The sequence below is a fragment of the Mizuhopecten yessoensis genome, unplaced genomic scaffold (assembly GCF_002113885.1).
Source record: "Mizuhopecten yessoensis strain PY_sf001 unplaced genomic scaffold, ASM211388v2 scaffold4859, whole genome shotgun sequence".
In the NCBI taxonomy this organism is placed as follows: domain Eukaryota; kingdom Metazoa; phylum Mollusca; class Bivalvia; order Pectinida; family Pectinidae; genus Mizuhopecten; species Mizuhopecten yessoensis.
Window position 1 is genome coordinate 106670 of NW_018405757.1, and position 10555 is coordinate 117224.

The 10555-nt window shown below is 38.8% G+C and overlaps 1 protein-coding gene across 1 annotated transcript in view; it reads left to right on the top strand.

Moving 5' to 3' along the window:
- Positions 1-9605, top strand: part of LOC110449982 (hemicentin-2-like) — a 68909-nt gene extending 59304 nt beyond the window's left edge. The window contains exons 16-21 of the mRNA XM_021497176.1: positions 2439-2474; positions 3538-3747; positions 3962-3994; positions 6674-6727; positions 7809-7921; positions 9334-9605. Of these exons, the coding sequence (XP_021352851.1) occupies positions 2439-2474; positions 3538-3747; positions 3962-3994; positions 6674-6727; positions 7809-7921; positions 9334-9519 (632 nt within the window). The 3' untranslated portion in view covers positions 9520-9605. The remainder of the gene's footprint in view (positions 1-2438; positions 2475-3537; positions 3748-3961; positions 3995-6673; positions 6728-7808; positions 7922-9333) is intronic.
- Positions 9606-10555: the final 950 nt, after the last annotated feature.

The following is a 10555-nucleotide window of genomic DNA, read 5'->3' on the forward strand; positions in this document are numbered from 1 at the left end:
TACTTAGCCTTACTTAGCTTTTGAAAATGATGTACACTTGGAAAAGCGTACACAAGATCTTATGGTTGACTGAGCACACCCACACAGGGCGATTTGGAAGGCTAACATATTCACCCAAAACAGTACGGAAAGAAAATATAATATCCTTTCTAACATTTTGATTTGAATTTTTTTCAGAATATAGTTGATCCTTAGCAAAATGTGAGTAGTATATATAGCTGGTCTCTCAATATTAATACCAAGAGGATTCAAATACTAAACGGTGTGGTGGTGGGTAGTACTTTTAAGATGGGCTGGAATGTATTATAGGCTAGAGTCGTTCACCTGTATCATTCGATAAGGAAACACAATCAAAACACTGTCTAGATGCTGTTAATTTAAAGTGAATATACACGTGTGTCACAGACATGTAGGACCTTCCGATATACACTATACATTTAACAACGATAGCGAACAACTGAAGCATCAATTAATTTGTTATTAGCTCACCTGGTCCGAAGGACCAAGGTGAGCTTATGCCATACTGTGGCGTCCGTCAACAATTTCTTGAAACGACTTCTTTTTAACCACTAAATTTGACTGGAAGCATCCCTAGGTGGTGGGGATTCAAAATTGTACAAATGGTGGGGCTGACCCCCCAGAGGGCTGAGGAGCGGGGCTAAAAGGGGACAATTTGGCTTTATTGCTTTAAGCGACTTCTCTGGAACTAAGAGATGAATATCAACCATATTTGACTGGAAGCATCCCTAGGTAGTGGGGATTCAAAATTGTACAAATGGTGGGGCTGACCCTCCAGGGGGCTGAGGGGTGGGGCTAAAAGGGGACAATTTGGCTTTATTGATTTAAGCGACTTCTTCTCTGGAACTAAGAGATGGATATCAACCATATTTGACTGGAAGCATCCTGAGGTGGTGGGAATTTAAAACTGTACAAATGGTGGGGCTGACTCCCCAGGGGGCTAAGGGGCGGGGCCAAAAGGGGGCAATTTGGCTATATTGCTACAAATGACTTCTTCTGTAGAACTGTGCACTGGATATCAATCATATTTAATCAAAAGCATCCCTAGGTGGCGGGGATTCAAAATTGTACAAATGGTGGGGCTGACCCCCCAGAGGGCTGAGGGGTGGGGCCAAAAAGGGTTATTTGGCTATATTGCTTTCAGCGACATCTTCTCTGGATCTAAGAGATGAACATCAACCATATTTGACTGGAAGCATCCCTAGGTGGTGAAGATTCAAAATTGTACAAATGGTGGGGCTGACCCCCCAAGGGGCTGATGGCAGGGCCAAAACGGGGCAATTTGGCTTAGCTATTGCTATAAATGACTTCTTCTGTAGAACTATGCCATGGATATCGATCATATTTGGTCGGAAGCATTCATGGGAAGCAGGGATTCAAAATTGTACAAATAGTGGGGCTGACCTGACCCCCCGTGCTAAGGGGTGGGGCCAAAATAAGTTTTATTACTTGGAAATGGTTGAGATTCCCACCATATAACCATATATACAATTGCTGAGAATAAAGAGAAGAATGCACATTTGCTTCCAGGATGGCCCTATGGTCTGGTCCCACCCTTGGAGACATAGTCCCTGGGCCATAACTTTAAAACAGTTGAGATCCCAACCCCAAAACTATATATACAAATGCTGGGCATAAAGAGACGAATGCAGTAATGATATTAGAATAATAGACCCTGGGGTCTGACCAAACCCCTAGGGACCTAGTTTCTTAATCACAGCTTGGAAACAGTTGAGATCCCCACCCTATAACCATATATGCAATTGCTGAGTATAAGGAGATGAATGCACATATGCTTCCAGGATGGTCTTGGGGTCTCCCCCACCCTTGGAGACTTAACCCCTGGGTCATAACTTTGAAATGGTTAAGATCCCCACCAAAAAATTATATATACAATTGTTGGGCATAAAGAGACAAATGCAGTCATGATATTAGAATTGATCCTGGGGTCTGGCCACAACCCTAGGGACCTAGTTTCTGAGTCACATCTTGGAAGCAGTTGAGATCCCCACCCCATAACCATACATTAAATTGCTGGGCATGAAAAATCTTATACAGATATATGCTACAAGGTTTGGCCTTGGGGTCTGGCATATTCCCTTGGATCTCATTTGGAGAATATTCCGACATGATTGCTTAGATATCCAGGTGAGCGATACAAGCCCTCTAGGCCTTTTGTTTGACTAGAGGAATTTAATCGGTGCGATCTCAGGATGTTGGGCAGTTTTCGCTCTAACACATGGTTTATTTTAAGGTCACAATAGTGCCACTATCTATCGATCGGGAAAGATATAGTTTAAACAACTTAAATTGTTTTAACACATTCTCGGTTTTAGGCTCTTGTTTCAGATAATAAAAACAACAGGTGAACAAGACAAGCTCTATTAATATTGGCTTATTTATTTTCTATGTTTTAACAGATGGCATGAAACCCAATATTCTGTATGAATCATCGGGTAAGTACATTTTGTAATTGAACCTTTGTCGGTCCAAATAATGTTCAGCTAAGTTATGGCATAGGGTAAATACAAAACATATATTGTACCGTTCAAAGTCTGTTAAGGTAATATGTATGTGAAATGTAATATTCGTAATCCTTACTGAGTTTAGTTTTTATTTTGCCTCTCGTGTTTTTGCTCAATACACGCCTCGCACTAAATTAAAGAATCAAAATCAGTATAAGTGTGTAGACGTGTAAGACGAAGTGAAGGAAACGTTATTGACGTTCTTTTAATATGAGAAACACAGAACCAATCTTGTCATAACGTGTCTAGTGTCAAATTTGTTAAACAAGAGCAAAAGCCTGTCAGTGACATCTGTAAATATTTATGAATTGTTCTGTCATGAAAGAATTAGAATAATTGTAATAGTGTAGGCACCATACCTGAAGCTTATAAAAATACATATAACATATTATCGTTCTTAATCAGTACTAGATTTAAAACAAAATATACCATCACATAATGCCATAGAAATAGTAACATCTCATGAAATTGAATAACTGTGTGGAATAAATAATGTAGTGTCAGTGGCAGATCCAGAGGCCGAGGGATGAAGTCGTCGAGATGGGATGGGAAAAAACAGGATAGGAATAATATTTTCACATCAGTACATAATTATAAATTGTTCGTTTGGTATTTTCTTTTTGCCACAGTTCACTCTAAACAAATTCAAATATTTATCTTTTTATGATAATACCAGAGAAGCATTCGAAAGTAGAGACACAATTATTGGAATGTTTAAAGATAGGCTTTGAATTTTCATGAATTTGGTGGCTTAAAATGACCAAACCATGCAAATTGAATAATGGCCATTAACATTGTTGGTATCATTTTCTTTCCGATGGCCTTGTTATCCTTCCCCACAGCTGAACATATTTTATATCATCATCGCGTGCTAATTCATTCAGGAAAATGAAATTTGGATCTCAACACAAACATCAAGTATAAGGAAGATAACATCACTGTAATACCAATTGCTTTTTTTTTATTAAAAGAAATCACACATGTTGCCTTACAGATGGACTCAAAAACAACATTCTATACGAGTCTGTTGAGGCTCAACCAGGAACTTCCTCGGAATATGCTGTTGTTCAGAAACCTTCAAAAGGAAAGCCTGGATCGCCAGACGCAGTTTATGCTGTTGTGAACAAACCGAAGACTGAACAACTCGAAAACGTTAACGATGTGTATGCAGAAGTTAAAAAAACAAAAAACAAATTAGGGAAAGGTATACTATATATTCTCATGTATTAACTCTAAAAAAGACATTTAAAAAAATCATGTCCATGTTCGTTAAAATTTAAAAGAATAGACAGGATAGACTTGATCACAATTCTATTTCCTTGAAAGTTTAAAATAACAATATAATATCAAGAAAAAGTGAGGTACAATTTTCCTATGTTGACGTGAAATGCAATTCATTTCAGTTTGTATTGTTGTAGGAAAACAAAAAGAAGGGAAAAAGAAGCAAAAAGGTATGAACTACAAGAGATTAGCGAGTAGAACTTGGTTGTTACCTGACTTCCCCGAAGGGAGGGTAAAATGGAGGGTGTGGCTACCGGGAGAGGCCGTGAGAGGGGGGGGGCAAAGAGGTGAGGGCCCATAAGGAAGAACACAGTAAAATGTGTTCAAAAACCTTCTTCTTTTGAATGAGTTGAGGGATTTGAACCAAATAAGGTGTAGAGCAATATTGGGCATAGGGGAATCAATTTGGTATAAATGGATGATTTGGCCCCCATTGGAGCAGAAGAGCGGGGACCTAATTGGTGAAATTTGGTTAAATCTATAAATTTATTTTCCTTCTGTACAAATGGGGGGATTTTAACAAAATGTCTAGAACATCATTTGGCAAGGGGAATTCAGTTTTGTATAAAGGAAAGGTGAACCTCGACTGGGGGCAGGGGATGGGGACCCATAAGAGAGAACAAAGGGGAAATGTTGAACATTGTTTTCCTTCTGTATGAATAGAGGGATTAGAACAACCTCAGGCAAAATGGACTCAAATATGTATCACTGGAATGTGACTTCTTCTCTGGAATAAAGTGATGGATGTCAACCATATTTGTTTTCCAGCATTCTTCAATCGTTTAGAAACCCTCGGGTTTTTACAAAGTTTGAAATCCTGAGGGTTGAGTTCTTTATCCTACATCCATGGGTTTGAAAGATTTTTTTCTCCCATTCCAACTACCAGAATAAGCAAAGAAACCATGACTGGACTGGCTACCATTTTGAAAATATCAATTTTCCCTTGAGCCTTTTTGACGAAAACGAATCTGTCAGCGATTTAGCATATCCCATTTTTTCTGTTTGCCCAGATCTTATCTCATCTTTCTAGCGTATACAGAAAATACATTGTAAAATATTTTAATTTCATCATCACGTTGTCTTTTTAGCTCATCTGGTCAGAAGGACCATGGTGAGCTTATGCCATACCGCAGTGTCCGTCTGTCCGTCAACTTTTCCTTTAAAATGCTACTAGTCATGAACGACCTGGCAGATTTTGACCAAATTTAGTCAGAAGCATCCTTGGGGGAAGGGGAACAAATTTTGTATAAATGGTGGGTCTGGCCTTCCTGGGGGCTGAGGGGCGTGGCCAAATAGGGGAAATATAGCAAATTCTTTAAAATCCTTCTTCTTCTGTAGGAATGAAAGGATTTGTTCCATATTTGGCTGAAGCATCCTTGGGAAAAGGGGAACGTGTTTTGTATAAACCGTGGGTCTGGCCCCCCTTGGGACTGAGGGGCGGGGCCTAATAGGGGAAATATAGCAAATTCTTTTAAATCCATCTCCTTCTGTAGGAATGACGGGATTTGGTCCATATTTAGTCTGAAGCATCCTTAGGTAAAAGGGAACCTTTTTCTATAAACCGTGGGTCTGGCCCCCCAGGGGCCTGAGAGGCGGGGCCCAATAGGGGAAACATAGCAGATTATTCTTTAAAATCCTTCTTCTGTAGGAATTGGTCCATATTTGGTGTGGAGCATCATTGGTAAAGGGGAACCAATTTTGTATAAACGGAGGGTGTGGCCCATCTGGGACCTGAGGGGCGTGGCCCAATAGAAGACATATAGATAAAACCTTTATAATCCCACTTCTATCATAGGGATTAAGGGATATTTTCCTAATTTAGTCTGGAACATCCTTAGGCAAAAGGGACTCAATTTCGTATAAATAGCGAGTGTGGTCCCCCTGTGGGCAGAAGGGAGGGGCCCAATAGGGGAAACATAGCAAATTCTTCAAAATCCTTCACCTTTTGTAGGAATGACAGGATTTTGTCCAAATTTGGTGTGAAGCAGCCTTGGGTGAACGGGAAACAATTTTGTATAAGCAGTGGGTGTGGTCTCCCAGGGGGCAGAAGGGCAGGGCTCAATTGGAGAAATAGATGTAAAACCTTTAAAACCCTACTTGGACAACCGGGATTATGGGATTTTATCCTTATTTAGCATCAATGGACCAAGGGGACTCAATTTTGTATAATTGGTGGGTATGACCCCCCCTAGGTTGCATAGGGGTGGGGCTCTGTTTGAAGTTTTTTCTTGCTATATCTCAAGTACTGGATGGATCTTTCTGAAATTTCATATGTATTTACAGCACCTACTTCACACAAATTATTTTAAACATATTCAGGTGAGTGATACAGGCCCTCTGGGCCTCTTGTTCTGCATTGCGGTATCAGATGTTTCCAAATTCGTGACGTCACGTCCTTATTGAACCATTGTTACGTCATTGGGTACAAGATAGATTTTCGTACTCCACTTTCTTAAACTGGACAGCTCTATCTTACAAACACGGAAATGAGAGAAAAATATTAATGTAATTTTTGTTCTTGTTGAAATAAAATAAACAGAGATACATTACAATAAATGTCTATATGCTGTCTGGCATATTGTTATGACAAAAAGCCTGTTTGTGTACCTCTCGTTTACAAGTTCGAAATTAATAGATCCTTGCTCTGACATATATACAGTGTAAACTCACCAGTCTCCACCAAAATGATCACAATTTTCTTACCTGACTATAATTACTATATTTGCCAACGTACATTCGATAATGAAAATAGATATTTAATACCAGACGGAAATAAACATTGTGACTTATGCTTTAATTCAAGTAGGTGAGCAGAAAATGTTCAATTAAATTGTGTTGCATTTCCATAGGCAAAGATGAAAAGAAGAAAACTAAGGGCGGGAAAGGCAACCAAAATGGTGCAGGTATGTTATTGTGATGACATTAAGGGAACTCACGAACATCTTCAATACAATTCATAAGTTTGTTAACTCGGTAAACCTTATGTCTTTTAAATTTTTTAGAATAAGCTAACTTTAGTTAGATACATGATAACCAATTTCCAGTTGATGGGGATTTTTAGCTCACTTGGCCAAGTGAGCTTATGGCATGGTGCGGCGTCCGTCGTCCGTCCGGCATCCGTCCGGCGTCATCTTTTTACTTTAAACAACTCCCTCTCGGTAACCAAAAGGCCTAGGGTGATGATAGCCAGTAACATGCTGGGATGAAGGGCTGCCAGGATTTTTCAAATAAATGACCTTGACTTATATTCAAGGTCACAGGGGTCAAATATGTTAAAAACATTTAAACAATTTCTTCTGAATAACCGAGAGGCCTAGGGTGATGATATTTAGGCAGTAATATGCTGGGATGAAGGGCTATAAAGTTTGTTAAAATGAATGACCTTCATCTTTTTTCAAGGTCACAGCGTCAAATATGTTCTTATCCTTTAAACAACTTCTGAATAACCAAGAGGCCTAGGATAATGCCAGTAACATGCTGGGATGAAGGACTACCAAGTTCAAATGAATTACCTTGACATATATATTTTAAGGTTACAGGGGTCAAATATGTTTAAAACCATTGAATGACTTCTCCTTAATAAGCAAAAGGCCAGGTGTGATGATATTTGGCCATTAACATGCTGGGATGAAGGACTACCAAGTGAATGACCTTCACCCATATTCAAGGTCACAGTGGTCAATATATGTTTAAATCTTAAAATGATTTTGTTCTGTATAACCAAAAGGTCCAGGGTAATGATATTTTCCCAGAAGCATGCTGGGTTGGAATACTATAAACTCTGTTCAACCTAATATTAGAATGTCCTTGTTCGACATTCAAGGTCACAGGTGTCATATTTGTAAATCTTTTAAAAGGTTCTTATGAATGAAACACTGATATTTTGCCTGTTACTGTATTTTAGTCCACTTTTAAGATTACATGTGTGAGATTAATACCAGGTTATATTTCAGTACCAAACAGTTTCTGTATTATTTTGTACAGCTGGAGATGCATACGAACAAGTTGACGCTGTCGATGGAACAGGAGATAATATCTACGCCAATTGTGATGGTGGTACAGCAGCTGCTGCGGATGTGAATCCTTCACGGAAAAAGGTACGTGTTTTACAATTTATATAAAACATTTCATACTATAAAAATGTTCCTCGTTTTTTGCCTGGATATAAACTTTTTATCACTTCTCCTCCAAAAGCTAGTTCTAATAACGTTTTAGTTTTTACTATCGGCTTTTGATAATGTATCATGAATATTTTGTGATGGCAGCCAATCTGGAAAATATAGCCACCATCTGAGGTGGTGAAGGTTGGGCCAAATATGGCTATACAGTAGTCCCCCGTTATACCGCCATCTTTTGTCCAGTACCAATTTTTGTAACAAACACTGCATATACATACACATATTTCTTTTGAAATTAATGCACACATATTTCTTTTGAAATTAATGCAAAGACAAAATATAAATCATATGCAGCTTTTAAACATTATAAGTTAATTAACAAATGTAGTTTACATTTGTACAATTCACCGACACAATCTGGGATGCAAAGTACGGATCATGTTTTGATCAGGGGTGTCTCCTACTTGAGTGCACTGTTTTGTGGGAACCATTTTATCTCATCAAAGTCGTTTTTCGTTGTGTCGTGTATTGATTTGTAAAATGATCAAGTTTACGTTGCGTTGGTAATTAAATTCTGAATTGACTAGGTCAGACTTCTATATATGGGTGCCATGACCAAAAATGGAAAACGTAGTAAATATGGCGGAAAAAATAGTAAAGCCATATTTGGTAAAGGCCATATAAAGTAACAGGAATTGAGAAAACATTTTGTGTGATCTGTCATGTCAATAGTAGCTTGATTTCAGTAAGGTTTGGTTTTATTTTAACGATCACACATTATTTGTTAACATTATACTCATGTGAGGGGTTAGTTATAAGTAATCTTATTAATTGAACACTTCTTATTTTGCTGCATTCTCCAGTATCGGATCGATTCAAATCTCTTACGACGTATAAAATTACCTTCTCCTTGTCAAAAGCTATACTTTGGCAGCCAATGTGCTTAAAGCAGTAAAATTACGAAAATGAAATATATAATGTGCAAATAACAACCACAATACGTATAAAACATTACAGAAGAGTTGTGTTTACTATGTAAACTCGGGGTAATTAACTCTCACGTGTACCTGTACATGTGGATTAAACACGCATGACTGAATCATTCATTGACCAAATATCAGACCAAAGCGTAAACAATGGCGATGTTGTCGGGGTATGAACAGTTTTGTATTTGAAAATGGTTGGCGGATGGCGATATACGGGGATGCGATATTAACAGGGTTTTATATAGTGGGGAAAATGTTTCTAACAACATCATTGCGGTATGCAGGGTTGACAATAGAACTGGGGGTTGGTATACAGAGGCCGACTAATGTATTGCTTTAAATGCCTTATCTAGAAAAAGACGTCAAAATAATATATAACATTCTCCCCTTTTTTTCCCAATATAGAATAAAGATGGCCTCATCTACTTGGACCTCGAATTCAAAGATGACAATCAAAATGGCAGAAACTTCATTATCCATGGTATCGAAAACAAAACTGACTACGTAGATGTCGATTTCACGAAACATGCGGATCCCCTGCCACCAGACAATGAAGAAGACCAGCAACCAGCGGAAACCAAAAACAACTAATATGACCTGTTGTTAGGTCACCTGAGCTTTTAACTCAAGTGACCTATTGCTATCCGTCGTCGTCCGTCGTTCGTTAACATTTTACATTTTCAACTTAAGCTAAATTACTGTCAAAGGGATTTCATTGATACTTCATGGGAATGTTACTGCCAACTCCCTGACCAAGTATTGTTATTTTTCGGGTTGATCAGAAATCCAATATGGCCGCTGGACTGATTTAACTGAAATTTAGTAGGAATGATCGACCTATGGTCCCGAGAAAGTGTTGCCAAAGGGCCAAGTGAGCTTATGGCATGGTGCAGCTTCCATCGTCCGGCTGGCGTCCGGCGTCAATATTTTACTTCAAACAACTTCTTCTTAATAACCAAAAGGCCTAGGGTTATGATATTTGGCCAGAAACAAACTGGGATGAAGGGCTACCAAGTTTGTTCAAATAAATGACCTTGACCCGCTTTCAAGGTCACTGGGGTCTGATGTTTTAAAATCTTCAAATGACTTCTCAATAACCAAAAGGCCCAGGGAACTGATATTGGGCCTATAGCATGCTGGGATAAAGGGCTACCAAGTTTGTTCAAATGAATTAACCAAACAACTTTTTCGCCTAGGTAGGAATCAGCCTTGAATTTGCCTAATTATGCATCTGATCATAGTACTGTGGTTCACAAGTGTTTTTGTTTGTGACCTTCAAATGCATATTGCCTGTACCATTTTTTATTAGCTCACCTGGCCCGAAGGACCAAGTGAGCTTAAGGCATGGTGCGGCGTCCGTTGTCCGTCCGGCGTCAATCTTTTACTTTAAACAACTTCTTCTCAGTAACCAAAAGGCCGAAGGTGATGATATTTGGCCAGAAGCATGCTTGGATGAAGGGCTACCAAGTTTGTTCAAATAAATGACCTTGCCTTATATTCAAGGTCACAGGGGTCAAATATGTTAAAATCCTTTCAACAACTTCTTTTGAATAACCAAGTGGCCTAGGGTGATGATATTTGGCCAGTAACATGCTGGGATGAAGGGCTGCCAAGTTGTTCAAATAAA